The 19,180-nt window shown below is 33.6% G+C and overlaps 1 protein-coding gene across 2 annotated transcripts in view; it reads left to right on the forward strand.

Annotated features, from left to right (window-relative positions):
• LOC113500504 (acid sphingomyelinase-like phosphodiesterase 3a) overlaps positions 1–19,180 on the forward strand; it is a 69,503-nt gene that overhangs the window by 25,672 nt on the left and 24,651 nt on the right. Inside the window, exon 2 of one of the 2 annotated variants that reach the window (XM_026881328.1) lies at positions 7,819–7,945. In XM_026881328.1, coding sequence (XP_026737129.1) covers positions 7,876–7,945 — 70 coding nt within the window. In that variant the 5' untranslated portion in view covers positions 7,819–7,875. Of the gene's footprint in view, positions 1–7,818; positions 7,946–19,180 lie in introns of those variants that run through there. The other variant, XM_026881329.1, reaches the window with a different exon arrangement.

Consider the following 19,180-nt stretch of genomic DNA (forward strand, 5'->3'; position numbering starts at 1 on the left):
CTTATGTGACGGTAACCAATCCGGTTTTGTATAGATTCCTGAGATTTCTTAGTGTTCGCCGATGATCGGCTTTTGTTTCGGCGAATTTTTCCTGTTAGATTATCGGGAATGTTTGTTGGTTTTAAGTTTACGTACCTAAAGGGTTAGAAGAGCACCCCATTACTATAGCTATGCCGATTGCAAGTCTGTCATCATTCCGTATCTCAGAAAGCGTTGCAGCTACAGTTGAAAATCACACAATTTTGCTGAGATAAAATCTTCCTACGATTTCACTCTCTCATATAGACCAGATAAAATAATTAAGAAAAAATTTAACACAATTTCCTACTACCAAGACTTCTTTTTTACAAACTATAGTTCTAAACATATGTGTATCATTCTCTGATCACTCTTGAAAATACAGAAATCTTACGCCAAAATTAATCAGCTTAATCGAAACTCTAATGCAGTCCCTGTCCCTCGAACCACTAATCTCATGTAAAACGCTTGGTCAATACGCGGCTTACTCGATTTATTTCCGTCGTTTCTAGTTTTTTTATTCACAGGAAATTGAATTCTACGTCGTACGGTACGCTCACAAGGAAATCTGTTTTTCCTTTGTACTTTTTCTCCTCCTTTATGAAATGTTTTTTATGAGATAAAAGTGTTGAGTTTTTTTTCCTTACGTAAGTTTGGTAAGTAGCGGGTGGTGCGTCTTTGTTGAGTCTTAGAGTTTTTTTTTAAGTAATAAACTTGGGTTTGCTAAAAGCTTGTTGTGGTGTAAAATGTTAAAATGACCGTGAATTGACAGCCTTAAAGTAAACGTCTTAAGTGCTAGCATACATAACGGTGTAAGTTCCTTTTTTAATAAAGGCAGCGAAAGAAAACGACTGTTTTAAGAAACCAAGTAACATAAAATTTTGCAGCGTAAATGGAGAAAGGAGGTGGGATTCACTTGGTTTTAAGGTTTTTTAGGTTTTAAGACTAAAAATGTAAACAGGAAAAATGTTTAATAACATGTATCAGAGTGGGCTCGGATAATAATTTGAGATATACATATATATGCAACAAAACAAAAAAAGTCTTGTGAATGGTGAACTTGCATACCATGATACGACGGGTAATATTTTAAACAGAGCTACTTAACTACATTAAAAAAAATAAAGTTAGTATATTATAACGGTCAATAAGTATAAAGTCATGTTCAAAAGTAATCTTGATAACTTTTATCGTCACGTAAATAAGTACTGCGTTTTAACGTGGGTATCGTTTTAAAAGTGATTAAAAAGCCTACTTCCCGTAAAATACGTAGGTTTTACGTGCAACGCGATATTGCGTTCAATTAGAGGCTTTAGCTTTTGTAATAACACGAAACATGGGCTTTAAAAATAGCGTTTCATGTCATCGCTGCTATTTACTGAAGCTGTTAAGTGGATGTGACGTAAATAACATACAGTATTTACAAGTTTGTTTTGGATTTCTTTGCACTTTTATATTTAAAAAACAATATTTAATTTGACTGTGGCATAAGACGAATAAAGGAAAACATTGCATATTTTTTTTTTATTATTTATGTTTATTGTTTATAAGGCTGTGTCACACGCGTGCGTGAATAAACGTATTTTCTTTCTTTCTTTCGAACCGATGAACGCTATAGAAAAAAATATATATAAAAAAACATTCTGCGTCGACCCCGTCGTTCGAATCAAATAACTATACCTAAATATGGATATTAAAAATTATTAACAAAGCAAAATACAACAAAATGTGTTTGTTGTATTTTTCAGTTTGTCTCAAACATTTCAAATAATTAATTAAAATCTACGTGTTTGCGTTCAACTGTTTATATAGTTTTCCTTACATTACGACCATTCATACATCTTCAAGCAATAATTTTCAATTTAAACGTCGTTTTATCGCGGAGCAAATCAAATTAAAAACAAATGAGTGTCACCGCGGCGGTGGGTGCCGCACGGTGCTTGAATCCAACCTAGGCATTGAGGTCGGCGCACATATAGCAAAACGAAATATATCAGACTTTGGAAATCGAACACAATTAAAACCATTAGTTAAATAGACGCCTAAGTAGCTTATTATGAACGTCAAAATAAACCCTGACAAGGCCCTGTTTCACATACCCATATTATACACCAATTCTTAAGATTTCTGGTTATGGAGAAGGAACGTACTTATGTTTGTCAAATGTAATTGTGATATTTAAAAAACAATATTATAATACATTTCTTAAAGCGCATTTATACTTTAGTGACAGTTTACTCACTCGTATTTTTCGGGATAACCCAATAAATTGTGGACCCAAACAGATCCAGATCTCGGAGAGTTCGACCTGGCCCGAAACAAGGCTATCCCGATAAAAGCACGTAAGAAAACCATTATTTAATAAATAATTATAAAAATTAACACTCTTATTTTGCGGCTACCGTGTATGCGCCGGTCCTCACACAACATACATAGCGCGATGAATCTGGGAAATTTAATTTACAGCACGAAATATGTACCACAAGGGAAGCCTTAATGAATAGAAATGTAATTGTGCTCCGTACATGCGAACCGATCTTTACACGTCATTACGCTGTTTCTAGAACTTTCCTATTACAGTTTTTTCAGTCATAGTTTTTATTGGTGTTTAATTGCCTCAATCATCGGTTGTGATTTTAAATTGCTTTGCAACTGTATTCAATTTGTCGTTTGTTACTTCTGTAGATTTAAGTTTTCAATAAAGAACGGATTGAGTTAATAAAAAAAAAATATTTACATTGTGCATAAGATGGAAAAATGTTGTAAGTATATAGTAATGTAAGCCAATTTAAAGGAATTAAGATGACTTTATTCGTTTAAAAATATGTAATATTCTCCTTGCTCTACAAAAAAGTGAAACGACTCTCGAATACGCAAAAATTTAGCTCCTAAGCAACTAAACCTAAAAGATTCAGCTTGCTTCTCGAAAACACGTGTCAGCAAAATCATCAGCAAACTTACGTCATCACGTTCAAACATACTAAAACATCTGTAGATATTGACAGAAACGTCAATATATCCTCCGAAACGATCATTGTCGTCATAGCAATATATCCTTTATATACACATACATAGTCGCATTACCGATCAAAATCCCGTAACACGTGCGTCACGCGTCCTTAAGCCGCACGTGACGCGTTATAAAAATATTTCTTAGCATTCCCTAACCCTTAATGTTCGGAGATGGTAATAAAAGTGATGTTACGAAAGTATGCGGTAAACAGAATGAGTAACATTAGTCACTAAATTATAGTGCTATTATGTTTTATGACGTATGAAATGGGTGTAACAATTGATTGTAAGTGATTTTGATTCATTTAGATTAAATAAAAATGTGTGAGCAATATTTTTTATTACATATTTGTTAAATAAATAAAATGTTAAAATTTTGAAGTAACAACTGTATATTATTATAAAAGGTTGTAAGAAAAACAATAGCTAAGAAATAGTAGCAGCGACGGCGTAGGCTTCGTAGCACATTCTGATTTACTACGTAGCACAGCGTAGACACGGCGTAGCGAAACAGCGTGTAGCATAACACTGGCGTAGTATGTTTAAATAACGTTACATAAATAAACTATGAGTCTAAAAAACATACCTCGACTTGTCGATCTTAATCTCGTGTTTATGCAAACTTACTTTTACTCTACTAGTCACACTCACGACGCCAGATAAAATAAAATAAAAAAATATTTCTTACCATTACGTAACCCTGAAATGCTAGTGTCTAGTAATAATACCACAATAACACTAGGACCGCAAGGTAACCTGCGGACTATTATGGCGAGATTCCAACCGTAATGCCGGGATAGTTCGCAGTTTTCTAGCAATTTTAAGCTCAAAACCGTTTCGTTTGCAACGCTGTTATTCTTTTCACCTACGGTTTAAAATAGGCATTTTAGGAGATAATTTTTTGTTCTGCTTTTGCGGGATTGTGGGGTTGAGTTTTGGTTGGAAATACTTTTGTGTAATAAAAATAATCGATACATTTTTTGCCTGTTTGGAATACTGATTCATTTTGAAGTGGAATTGAAGAAATATCTCCGCACTAACGAAAGCTCAAACACGAAACGTTGTGTTTATGAAGGCTTGAATTTGGGATCGACTTTTGACTGCATGGTAAATTGAACAATTTTCACTACATCGAGTGCAACGTGGTTATTCTTCGCATAAGCCAGATGATTGATCAATGTGATAATTTTATGTTAAGCTTAGATTTTTAGAGAAAATCTACAAAAAAGATTAACCCATCTCAAAAAATTATCTTACACTAAAACAAAAGTCATCTCAGTTACAAAGCTACAAAAAAAATGGAATAAAAACATTAAAAAAGCCATTCAGAAACCGTGCTGACAATTTCTCACTTACACCCGCATCAAATGGGTAACCTCAGGTTTTTGTAGTTTTATTTCAAGCGGAACTTAAGCGGAATGTCAAGGTGGCACCCAACTCGGCCCGAGGTAAGGGCTAGCGTATCGCGAACGACAATCCCAAATACACTTTCCCGTTGAAATTTTGACGTAATCTCTGCGCTTGCGAGCTCGTAAATTTAAGTTAAAATACGGATTTAAAATGTTTGTGATAAGTTTTGTAAGGAAAGCAATCAGATTTTGAACTTTTTGTTTAACTACCGATGTTTTCAAAGTGTGCATATAGGTATTATTATTAAATCATATTATTTTTTTATGAATTGCTTTATTTCAATATTTTAAGGTCAAACGTATTAAACCGATAACGAAGTCTTAAAAATAATGACTATTCCATAAATACATCAATAAATACTAATACATTTCGGTAAATCCCATTAAACGAAACAAAATTATATCATTACAAAAAAACGCCATATAAAATGCAATATTCAATAACTCAACCTAACGGCTCCGACTATAAAAAGTCCATGAAAGGAAAGCATTATTAAAACGTTAAATTCAAGAATCAAGAATGTTATTAAACTCGTCATTACCGTCTGTTGTCAATTGCCATGTATCTGTCATCATTACCTCGCTTCATTTCCGTGGTGCTCCCCTATTCTTCGGTTGTCACATTATGCAACTTTATTAATAATGACACACCCGATTTTGTGTGAAATGGAATGTTTTTGGGCACATCATTACCGGTTCAGTAATGAGCGTGCACAGTGTCGATGTTATTCAAACTTGGTTGGATTTTGGTATTTAATCTTTTTATAGCATAAATTGTAACTTATTTAGCATACAATGGTTCTATAGTAAAAATAAACCTTTCCTAATCACGCTTACTCTGTGTCGTTACTTATTAAAATCGGTTGATTGGTTTAGAAGGAAAAGTGTTACAGACAAACAGAAATTGACCTTCTGATTTGTGTTATGGTATGAATAGATAGTTAAAACTCAATTGAATCTTACTAATCTAATAGCCATACAAGTTACAGTGAAGATTCAATTCATCAATTTGTATCATTTCATATAAAGAAGAAATAACAAAGAGAATTTAAATTCACCTCGCCAATAACTCAATGTGACTTTTCTGCTTTCTAAAAAGAATAATACTATTTTAAAATGAGCATTGTGATTCTACGTTTCAGTAAAAGAAATTAACCGAATCCCTATTATAAAAGAGCTTAGAACGATTGTTCGAATCTAGTTATAAAATTTAATTGTTAAAAAAAAACTAATTGTAATGTAGACAGAATTTCTTTCTCTTATAATGAAATTCTTCAGAAACATTTTGTATTAGGACTTCGATAAAATTTCAATTTATTTTAATCGTATAATGTCTACAATGTCTGATAGATTTCAAAAGAATTAAAATAATCACTTATTACTTATTGAACACTTTTCAATTTCTACAAAGTCTTTGATTATTCGAATTGAATCATTTAGTTTATGAAACTAAAATAAAAAGATGCTATATTAAATACGTCTTCATTTGTCTTGCGTCGAGTCTCTGCGGAATAAAAAGTCTCTGCTGCTAATTATATAAGTATGCTAATGAATTCTGGGGTGTTAAATAAGGAAATTCTCATTAGCAACAGCGAGTAGAAAATTGAGACTGACAAATTTTAATAGCAATAAGCTCAAGGCGGCTCCATTTACAGGGGCGACCGTAAAAGGCGAAATATATATTTAACGTTCCTAGTCCTTTCGAAACACACGTGTGGTATAAAGTGCTAAATAAATAATAAATAAAAAAAGGTCAATCGGACGTATTTTCCTGGTGCGTCCACCTACCCTACTCCCAACACGCCACGCCAAATAAAAATCACGAAACCAATCGCAACAAACACAAAACATCCAATATCCGAGAGCGCAACATAAATTTAACCCTTTTTTCACATTCACGAAATTCAATTTGTTGAGCGTACGGTTTGGTGTAATAATATGACATTAGTAAAAATAAGTGTTGGGTATAATAGGAGAACTAATAGCACGTATATTTGGCACCAGAAAATTGCTAAATCGCTGTGTGGTTCACTATGTCAAACAAAAGCCGTTCGATACAAAAAGGGGATGATGAAAGGAGGTCGTGTCTAACAAAGCTCTGTAGCGGTGGATGCGTGAGCAATACGTAATAACTGGTCGCTGGCACTCGTACTGTTTATATACGAATCCGACAAAGGCTATATTTTTGTGTTTTTTTTGTCGGTGAGGCAAGATTGTGATAACATTCGAGTTGGTTCAAAGTAAGCATACCTGTTCAGGGTTTCATACCCAGAGGGTTAATACGTAACCCATTTTTTTAGGCTTTGATATCTGCGCGTCTGTCTCTAGGATGTATCTCAGAAAACAAATCCTCTAATATGATGTATTTCTGCTGACGCTACAGCAATTAAGAATAAGAAATCAAGGCTAAGCAATCGTTAATACGGTTATAAATGTGATGGATGACCAATTTTACAATCACTTTTTTTAAGTTATCTTTGCATCTGGAATCCAACTCGCACTTGACCGGATTTATTAATATACTTTATTTGTTGAACGTTACCATAGAATCGTGAGTCTAATGAAAGAATGCGGTTGCAGGCAATTAGGCGGAAAATGTTATGATGTTTATATAACGTAAACTCCACCATTAAAGCACTTAGGAATAGACATAATAATATTATATTTTTAATGTACTTAATGACCCAAAACATTGACAATTGAGCTCATATTTTCCATCAGAGCAACTTTAACTCTATAATTTTATATGTACATATATTCACTTTTCCTCGCATAAAATAATATTCAGTTACGTTTGAGCTTCCGAGGGTCTTATATACTGTTACACAATAAATTCCAACATGAAATGCGACACGGAGACATTTAATTCCCTTCACAGTTGAGTGACGGTCCTCCCCTACCGCGGCAGAGCAATGACGGACTCTACCCTGTTAAATCGTCAACGTTAGTGAATTTAACTAGTACTGTTAAACTGTTTGATGTACGAGTATATGTAAAGATGTTTTTTACTTTTTTACAACTGCTTAACATGTTATTTGGGGACTTGGGGTCCACTGTCGACGCAATGCGTATTTTTTTTACATTTATGACTGCTACTCATCATGTCAACACTCCTTTATCATCTGCAATATATCATTTCGTTTTAGTTTTATTTAATATGTAAATGAAAGCCAAATTAGCTTGAAATGAATTCTTTATAAAATCTAGCCTAAAGCGTTTTTAGATTAGGTATCTAATGATGGAATATTTTTCATTCTCAATCCTCAGACACTTTATTCCATAAAATCTGAAATGTTATTTTTAGTCAACACAATTTTTCAATAGTATTTTTCCCAAAAACAGGTACTTTTTTATTAAATTGATGTTATCTTCTTTTCAGATAAATAAAGCAGTGGTGAACAGTGAAAATGCGAGTGACTTAAGTGTAGTGTTCAAAATGAAGACCTCCAACTTGGTGTTGACGCTCATTTGTGTCATTTCTCTAACCTGCACGCACGCCAAGACAGGTAAGAAAAACTTTATATGGAGTTTTTATTATGATTAATATACAATCAATACGTGCTTTGGGAACGAAGCTTGCCTTTTAGTCAGTTGATATTTAATTATCTTCTTTATTTTCGTATTGGTTGATGTATTAATAACTTGGTGTTGGTTTTAAAGCCGTCGGCGTAAGCCCGTTAGCCTCTGACTTATATGCAGGACTCTGGTATGGCTTTGTTGCTACACTGCTAAAAAAACTGGTAAGATGGTTTCCTCAATATCTTTTTAAATACATTGTTGCGATTCAAACCTGCGAATTTTTGCTTCAATCCGGCAATGACGGCCAATGGTAATCCAAACCAACGGTCATATGATAAGCTATCAGTATTAAATCATTGTAGTTTCGGAACTATTTCTAGCAGTCAAAATTAAGGCCAGTACTTACTCAAATTTCATAGTGAATCCCGACCAGTACAGCGACCCAAATAAATAACTCAATAAACGCTTGACCATTGAACGAAGCACAATAGATCACTTAGTACACACATTTATAGATCCATTTATTTTTCTGTTAATACACTGCGTGATTAAGTTAACAAGCTTCGATAAAGACATCAAACCATCACTCATACAGCTGGCTTCTGATAAATCGTTCATAGTGCCAATCAATGTCGACCGATGACTGAAAGAAATGAACATCAATCTAAATTGAGCGATTATAATCAGAAAGAAGATGTACTCGATTAGAATTTATTTATTTATTTATTCAGTTATTACAGGTACACGTTATTCTTATGACATAGTACAGTGTCTCACAAAACAGTACACACTGTTTGTCTGCGAGATCAAAAGTATATAAACTTATAAATAAACTTAAATTATACATATTATTATATAAACTTAACAAGGTGTTACTTAATATTAATTTTATAAAGGAGTGTTATTATGGCAGAGTATTTATTAAATATTTTTTTAATTTAGACTTAAATTTATTTTTATTTTGTTCATCTCTGATGTCCGCAGGTAAACTGTTGAGGATATATGGAATACGTTTCCTTAGCGTCCTGTCTCCATAGACATTGGTAACTCTAGGGACAACAAATTTACCCGAGGTCATCGCTCTCGTATTATAATTATTGTTTACCGTCAGAAGTGATGTATGCTTTTGATTGCTATGGTTGTTTGTTGCAATTAGATAAGTGTGTTTTAGTTTTACTGGTAATAATTTACATATTTTAAATAGTTTATAGTAGTCGTCTCTGTATTTATGTCTTATTTTCTTGTCTACAATCAATTTAATAAATCTAATTTGTATATTTTCTAGTTTTCCTATATGTGATTTAAATGTAAGACCATAGCAATCAAGAGCATAGTCCAAGATGGGTTCAACTAATGCGTTATATAGGACTTTAAGTGTACCCCTGGGGACACGGTAGCTGAGTTGACAAAACTTGCTTAGTATTATTCTAAGTCTATTAATTATGAGATTAATGTGTTCAGACCAACAGAGGTGCTCATCCACTTTCATACCTAAGTAGGTGACGCTTTTTTCTCTTTGTATTGGTTTGCATTGACAATTAACGAGGTTATTGTGTAAACATTCGAAACTATGAGTAACTATTGGACAGGGTATTTGTTTTAAGGGTAAATAGGGAGAATGTATTATTAATAATCTGGTTTTGTCTGCGTTCAAAACTATGCCGTTATTATTTTATTATTTTATTTATTTATCTTTAAACAAATAGGTAGGTAACTTATTAACTAAGCCCCACAAAACCGTTGCAATGGTTTGACTGTGGGGTCGATGAGTCTCTAGACATAGTTACTATCTTACTTAAATGTACTTATTACTAAATATATATAATAAAAACATAAATGAGTCACACACATGTGCACCACATACACATAGATACACACAAAATATAGACACATACATACATACGTATAAATACATGCGTGTACATACACATACACATACATACACGCATACGCATATGCACACGCATATATATACACACATAAACATACAGTACACATATGTACGACTCATAATATTTCTAAATAATATAACTTTAATTTACGTTTAAATCTATTTGTATTTGTTTCATTCCTTATGTCTGCTGGCAGATTGTTCAATAGATACGGTATTCTCTTATTTAGCGTTCTGTCACCAAAGTAGTTGGTAACTCTTGGTACATTGAATCTACCAGCAGCCATAGATCGTGTATTATGGTTATTGTAGACATGAATTAAGTTATGCTTTTGGTTACTATGGTGGTTAACTAAAATCAGGTACTTATGTTTGAACGTGATCGGTAGTATTTTGCATATTTTGAATAATTTTCTATAATCTCCTTTACAGCTGCTTTTAGTTTTTTTAGTGACATGTGACCACCTGACGACGGCGTCGACGTCCTCCTGCACGGCGCGGCACGTGTCGCGCAGGTCGGTACCGGCGCGTAGCGCGCATAAGTCGTCCGCGAACATATATGCTGAGCAATGCTGTAGCACCCCACACAGACTATTTACATGCATCAGGTAGCAAACCGGACCACATCCTGAGCCCTGCGGTACTCCGCACTTAACTGATTTCTCAAGGCTATATGTGTCTCCAACCCTCACCCGGTAAGAACGTGAATTGAGATAACTTTGAAACCAGCCATTCAAGGGATGCCCCACTCCACACTCTTCTATTGCATTCAGCAAAGTATTGGTTTCTAAAGTGTCAAAAGCTTTTTTATAATCAAAAAATACAGCGACTACAAATTTTTTATCATTCAAGTAATTGTTGATTTCATCCGTAAATTTAGACAATAGTGTGTTCGTACTTTTCCCTTTCTGAAAGCCATGTTGTGATTTATTTAATATGTTGTTTATTTGTAAGTAATCTGATAGTTGGTTGATAATACATTTTTCAATTATTTTATCCATACTCGATAATATTGCTATTGGCCGGTAATTAGAATATATATTACGCTTACCCTTTTTAAAAATAGGACGTATTATTGCCTCTTTTAATTTTTCAGGAAATTTATTTTGTTTGACAGACATATTTATCAGTTTGGAGATCACAGGGCTCAATTTGTCACCTATCATTTTCAGATCAGACATTCAATTATCGAGTATCGATATGAAATCGAGAAGGCAACTTTAATTGAGAATTTGACGTGATGGGAATCGGCGTTAAATGCATTGGTGACCATGTTAGAAGGGTTGAAGGCAAGGGTTTGTCAATTTCCCTTTGGGTAGGTTTAAATTAATGTTGCTTGTGTTATGGAATTGATACGATGTATGATACTAGGATCGGTTATTGAGTTATGAGCAATTTGTTCAAGGGATCCCTTTGTCCTGAATTGTATTTAAGTGAATGGTGTTGGGTTATTGAGTGAGGTATTATGTGTTAAGATGGCCGATGAATGTCGGCTCCATCCCATTTAATGTGTATTAGCACTGGGATTTTTGGAAGTGGTAGTGTTTTGGGCTTGGGTTTTTTCAGTTTAGTTACCACGTGATTCAGTACTAGTTTAACAAAACATTTTTTTATTAATCGAAGTAGCAGAAATGAAAAGATTTCGAATGGAAATAATGACCACTGTTAGTGTTGCCTGTCATAATATATGTCGTGAGGTAAAATAAATAAAAATACTTTACGCAACTATTATTCAAACCCATCCCAAAAAAGTAAAGCCACTTCACAACTTGACCGCCACTGATAATCCAAGCAACATTACAAACAGTTTAGTAGAAATCTAATCCAGAATTATCTATTCTCATTATACTTCCTTTATAAACGCGAATAAACACGACAATGTAATCTGGGGTTTCTATGTAAATGACACAACCAACGAAAATCCAAGCCCGTACAGAATTTGTTAACGAAATAGTGGAACCTATTCAAATAAACCATTACAAATTCACTTGATAGTAGAGCTTAAATCAAAATGATTTCTTGCTTTTGGTTAATTTATGTTAAAGCTTAATTTTAAGTGGATTTAGAGGATTTTACTCAGTTACAGGAAGTATGTGTGGATTGATATGAATTTGAATTTAGTTTCGGGAAAGGGCATAGTTTAGTGAGCCATCGGCTTGTTTCATACAGTAAATGGATTGATCTAGCATGTTATTATACTGGAAACTTAGACTACACAAACCTAGGCATACAAGAAGCTCCAAGATTTAGCTCATATTATTTCGAACGTTACCATTAAACGTCACTTCGCCCAAACGGTGTATAACAAGCATTTGTGTGCTCCACGAACGCTTGTTCTTGTCCTTTGTGCATGTAGTTTGAATGTTTTTGAAATCCACCGCGGCAAAGGGATTAACTTTCTTAATATGACAGATAGATTTAATACATGAATTTCTACAGGAGTTTGTCAATTTCAATATAAACAAATTTTATCTCTACATTGTATATCGTATAAATTGATTGTGAATCTCAATTCTGAATGCTTCTACAGACCCCCTTCACACAAAGAGCCAAAACACTATTTCATACTTCGGTATACTATCAAATTGAGGCACGGTTAACTAAATAACGTATTGATTCTGGTAGACAGGACTCATGCACAAAGCCTGCTATTATTTATGCATGGCGCTCGATATAGCCGGCTTAGAACTGCATAATAATTTGGCTATTGAATAATATTAGACGGATATAGGCATATAAATTCAGAAGCTAGATTAATGGCTGGGTGATGGCGTTTAATATATTTAAAAAGAATTGCGATTTAGGATGTAATTCTGGCATACAAAAGTCCGAACGTACTAAATTAGTAGATTTAAAACATTAGCACAACCCTAAAAACTTCAGCCTGATAGCTTATCGGGAGATGCCTCAAAATTGAGTTGCAAAAATAATCCAATCGGTAAGACAAACAAACAAGAAAGTCAAAAGGTGGGAAAATACTTGCCCCAGTAGCCAAGTAACATTTTTACAATCGTTAATGCTAATAAATAACTCTCAAATATAATGAGATGACATTTCGATTCGATAAGTCACGTGACCTTGACCTGTCATCTTAATACATTCGACCGTTTTCTATGGACGTTAAACATTGCAGAAATGTTACTTGGCTAAAAGGACTGTTGTCACGTAGCAAAAGACACGAACAAATAAGATAGATCGATAAGCTTGCCTTTTTGAGCGTGATTTTTTTATCCTATTTCAAACCTTAAGTTTTTCAATGATTGAGTGACGTACTACTCTACCAATGGCGTTGAAAAATAGTCATTGTGCAACGTATTTGTCTGTCTTGCAGGCCTAATATCGTTTGTACCTAAAAGTGGAGAAGAGGGTCTCATAACCTTACATGTTTATGGTAGCCGGAATTAGTTCGATCGAATCCGGTCACCTGAACCACTAAACAGATAAAACAGTTTTTTTTACTTTAAATACTTACTTCTTTTTGAATGAAGTTTATTCTTAAGATTTAGTATCGTCTGAGTACAACATTTTTTACGTACGCGATAACTTTCAACCCTGAGGAAAGTTTTTCAGTAAAAGTTCCAAGATTTACAAGCTGGTAACTGCTAAGATAGAATACTACTAGAACACTGAAAAACAGATTGTAAGAGTTCACGCGAACCAAGTTAAGGTCAAGATAATTTACAGTAATGGGAAACTATTTGATGTAAAAATGTGACAGTTTATCTGTCTGTCTGTTTCACGGCTAAACTGGACAACCATTTTAATAACTTGAACCTAGGGTCCTAAGGTAAAACAGTAGAGTTATAATTTTGATAAAATATTGTATACCTGATACAATATTTTATGAGAAAAGAGAAAGAAAACTGTGGGTACACACAATCACACACACATACACAATTTTCTAGCACCTGTAGAACATACTATAGGTAAATAGAAATGTTTGTCCTGAACTTGATCTTCTTCTGGTCATGTCGGATTGCCGTTCATCGGGCTATGAGAGTACCTACCATCCAATGTCATACGCTCTAAAAATTGACATTGATTTGAAAACAAGAAGAAGTAGAAACATCGACATGAACGCAGGCGAAGCCACGAAGAAAAGCTTGTATTTTTATACGCACAGGCCCTTTCGTACACACACCTTGTTTTATGGCCACCATTACAATAATCGCTCGGCTTTTATTTTCATCGTCGGATATTCAATATTTACGATAACTTTATTCTAAAGGAACTACTATTTTCGTAGGCTTCGTAGCTTGCTACGTTATTTTTATTGGGATGTTATTCTTGTTTACGATTTCCGTAGTTGCTAATTTTAGTGAGAAAATGTGAATGTTGAAATACTTTTATAATTTTTTTGGGTTCGTTATCTAAAAAAGGTAAAAACGGAAACCAATTACTTAGGTTCCGCTGTATGTCAGTTTGACTGAAACCAGGGTCGTATGAACCTTATGATAGATATAGAGTAAGTAGCTGCTTAACAGCAATTAATAAAATAAACATAGGGCTTACAGAAAAGATGGGTGAATGTAAATTTAAGGGGTGCCATTTTTTTTTAACATGTCTTTTTCAGTCAAGAGTCAGCTTCACTTGATTTCATTCTTTCAGCCTTTTGTTTTGTTATGATATGTGTTTTTCGTGGGCTAGTATGACCAATACGACCAAAATGAGTTAAAAGTCATGCCATTCACGAATTTTATATTTCGCTAGACTACATTTCAGTTACTTATTTATTATGCATTTTCACATTTGTATTTTTAATAGCTGTTTATTTATTTATAGTTTTTTAAAATGCCAAATAACTTTCCACAATATTTTTATTATTCTGATAGTAAACATCATAAATGTAACTGTATGCCCTGTGCGTCATTGATCGTAAAACGCTGTGTTTTATGAACTAAAAAGAAATAAAAATTATGTGCGTTGTATATTATTGAAAATGTCATAAATGTGGCGGTTTTTTTTCGTATTATTATTTATAGTATACAGCTTAGGATGAATACTGACGCAAATTATATGAAAACTCGCGGTTGCCCGCAGCTTTGCCCGCGTTGTATATAGCTGTAGAGCATAACCCTGTTGTTTTTAAGTTAATTAACACTTATGTTACTAAATAAGTATTTTTGGCGTGAAAGCGTAAGAAACAAACTTGCATTCACATTAATAATGTTAATAGGGACAAATTTAGTTATAGTTTTTCTAGATTTTAAAGAGTTATTATTGTCCTGTGGTAAATTTCAATAAAAAATATATTACTTCAGCGATTTCAATGATTAACTCACTGACTAAAACTAAATACTAACGCAAACCTTCTTATTTTATATCCATCTTTGTCTAGCACATCTATCTATCCCTGTCACAAGTGGGTTCGTAAATAGCACTATACATTGATGTTTTAAAACTGCGTCTATTGGTTTGGAGATAACACAACATTATGTACTTATGCAGGCAGGGAAACTATGTTAGAGTATTTTTGGGACTTTCGGCGATGCTCATGTATTGATAATAGAGCACTAAAATACAGTTAAATTGAAAAAAAAATAAACATATTTTTAGAACTGTTGTATAATTTTAGACTTCGGTTTTTGGGTGCAGCTATGTTAAGCTTGAAGATTAAGTCATGACCTAAAACGAACATAAGTTTTTATATCTAGCTGACCCCATGTGGCTCAAAGAACCAAAAAAATATGATTGATTTTATTTATAGCAAACAAAAAACATATAAATTTCCACAGACATAATAAATTCAAGGCAACATTAAAAACTTTAAATTGAAGTCTAAAAAAAGACACAGCTCAAAAATAACCAACCATAACCCACTTTATAGAAACATCAGATCAATCTCCCAATAATGTAGGTATACAAGTATCCAATATTGGGGTGTTGGTATAATTTCACGGGACTGTGAGTGCGAAGGGCATGGGTTTACCTATCCACCTTGATAGCTGCGGTTGCCGACCCTTAAAATGCAAAGCCGGTTTCGGCCGTGAATTTTTAGTACAACCAACCCTATTGACTTACGTTCGACGCTCTACGCAGTACAGTCAACAGCAAAAGTGGTCACATGTTTTTACAATCTATCAGTATTTTTGTAAATATCTGTTGTTCAATAATTACTTGTAGGAATTCATGTTGGGTCTGATTTAAAAATACTTTTGCCATATGCTAACTAAACAAGGGACAAAAATTACCACTGAATAGTCCCTGACACAATACCGACGCGTCGAGGCATATCCAGTCGGAGATGGCGAGATGACCAGGGTTCCTACAAAGGGTTATTACAAAATTGGTCATTCGCCGCTCATAAGAGCTGGACATTCCAGGATAGTAATAATAATAGTAAAATACTTGTCTTTTGTTGTTTTCCTACAGAATAGTATTTTAAAAGAGGCCTTTGGCAGATCCCACTGCTCGGTAAAGGCCCCCCAAGATCCCTCCAACTTTTGAAAGTATTAACCCACTTGTGTTGCTGCTAGTACGTTGTATGTTTCTAAATTCCCATGTTTGGGAGGGAATTTCGACTGACGAAGGATTTGAATATAAATAGTTTATTGTAAAAACGACTTTGATTCTTTGTGAGAAAATTCGTTTTTGTTTGGTTTTTTGTGAGAGTCAGTTTTGGAAGCATATACGCTGTTGAATAACTGTATATCAAATGTATCTTGAGTTGCGGTAAATTATAAAGCATTTTGCCACTTGAAGTGTTGAGTGCTAATATCATTCTCTTCTCCTATTCGCGGGGCTGTTGGTGAAGATTTCATTTGGACTAAGATTGTTTTTTTTAGTATTTTGTGTTTAAATATATTATACTATGAAATAAATTAACAAAATAGGTGCAATAGATATAGATTTCGGATACTGCCTCATACGGAAACACGAATTCATTACACTAGTGGTTTCTTAGGTTTACGCGAATGTTAGTCATTGAAATGAAACTACTTTTACGGATTTTATCGCGGTTTAATTTTAGGCAGACATGGTCACCATGTCTGCCCGTTACCATGATACCTGCAAAGGTTTCGAAACGTCGGGAACTAAAATCTAAAATTAAACCGCGATAAAATCCGTAAAAGTAGTTTAATTTCGTTAGACTACATAATACTATTTTTTATCTTATAAACTATCCATACACATAAAAAAATACTTATTCAATAAACTACAATAAAAACCAAACATGTTATTCCCCTATTATTTCATGTTAGCAAAAATTTAATACTACAGTCATAAATCGTCAAAAGCTAGGCATTAACTTTAAAAACATTGATGTTTTATGTTAACTATAGTTCGAGCTATCACTAATAGGCTTTTAGCGTCCGGCTAATGGAGTGAAACCTTTTGTCATGACTGAAATATTAGTAACATGTTGTTAATAGTTGATTCATGATCATATAGGCTATAAGCTACTTACTTATTGAGTTACAAGTCAGTACTGGATTTCAATCTAATATGCGCTTGTTAATATAGGATTTGTTGAAATTGGCCCCAGATATTGATTTACTCATTTTTTATCGGGATCACTGAACTAGTAGACTATAGGACCCAATCAGAGTCCTTTATCATAAGCTAACAAAAAATACAAGACGCTAAAATCCAAAAAAAAGCTATGAAATTTTGTCCTGACTATAGAAAAGTACTTTACTTGTTAAAGTTTTAGTCAGATTAGGAACAATTGATAAAATACATTAAGTTCAACAGTACTGTAATTAAATTTTAAATTTAGGCCATTTAAAGCATAATATCTGTATCTAGACTGTTTCTAGATTATACCTAGTAACTCTTCCTATAGAAGAATGAATAAAACAATTAAACAGTCGGTTGAATTTGTCACGTAATAATATTTTAGCTGTGGAAGCGAGATAGAACACTACACGGTGTATAGTGCCATCTCTCTTTCACACGGACTAATATACCTTTAAGGCTGGTTGTAGGATCCCAAAATTAATTTAAATACATGATCGATGGTTTGCGTGACCTGAAAATTGGTACGCAGGTCAAAGATTAACATTGGTTTTCAGTAGAAATTCTTTCAGGCTTTTTCCGACTCGATTATTTGTAAGATAACCTTCAGGTAGATATGTCATCGTTGTTAATTATAATGATGTAATTGACCTTTTCTATAGTACTTCTTTTTTGTTTTTACTATGTGTGTATATTATTCTCAATTTTTATGGTTTCTCACCAAAAGGATTAAAACGGCAAAATCTAAATGAGGCACTGCCGTCTGTCAGTTCATCTGTCAACAGGCTATATCTCATGGTGACAAAAAAAAATGTACCCATCGACAAATATTCTTGTCAACCCTTAAATGTCTTTTACCTATCTGTACTAAACAATCAGCATTTATATTTTAAACAAATACTATAGTGTAAAATGTTTTGGTTCTTAAGAGTCGAAGAACAACAGAAATTGTCAATTTACAGAAAAAAAATTGAAAACTAAATCTGTTAGTCCTAGAATTTATCATTCCTGCGTTTACAATGCCAATGTACAGGATATCCATTTTTCATCTATAATTTCTAAAATTTAAATTAAGTATCATACAGAGTATTACACAACACAATCACTAAATTGAATAGAACATGCTATACAGCATGAGTTTATTGCCTTGAATAAAACAGTCTAGTCAAGGGTCCAATAGAACAGTACTCACTGCACTATAGATAAAAGCGTATATTTATTTAATATTATGAATAATACATAACACTTCGTTACGAAGGCAGTCTGGTCATGAAACTCATATATTTCACTCTACTCTTTATACCTACACCTGAACGATAAATCTAAAATTACATATCTTTCTAGTATCTTTTGTTAATATTCCATTCCATTCCGTTTTTGCATATCTCTTTCGGTCATAATTTACAACCTACATACCAAGAGATAAGATCTATGACTGTCAGGTTAATAATGTTATAAAATATAGCTCGCGTCAGTTCAATTCGTTACCAAGTTCCCCTTTTGTAAATTCATCATTACAATAATTTAATACGCTCCCCCTTAAGTAGGTCAGTGTAACGAGTGCGTTGAAATGAATATTATGTATTACCAAGACTTAGTGGGACGAAAAATGTAAGCGCCTTAACGAAACGTTGAAAGGAACACGGTTTCAATATGACTTTTACATATTAATGCGAAGGTTTAAGGTTTTTGTACATGTGGTAACGACGGACTGACAAATAAAGTCTTGCGCTCTATTTTCTCACAACGCGTGCGAAAATCTGCGAGTCTGTAAGGTTTTGTGTAGACAAAAAGTCGTCGTGTATCAAAAACTTGTGTTTCATCGTGTAGAGTCAAGGTTGTATGCTGAAAATATGTTGAACTGTTCAGAGGT

This window comes from Trichoplusia ni, chromosome 14 (genome assembly GCF_003590095.1).
Source record: "Trichoplusia ni isolate ovarian cell line Hi5 chromosome 14, tn1, whole genome shotgun sequence".
Lineage (NCBI taxonomy): Eukaryota > Metazoa > Arthropoda > Insecta > Lepidoptera > Noctuidae > Trichoplusia > Trichoplusia ni.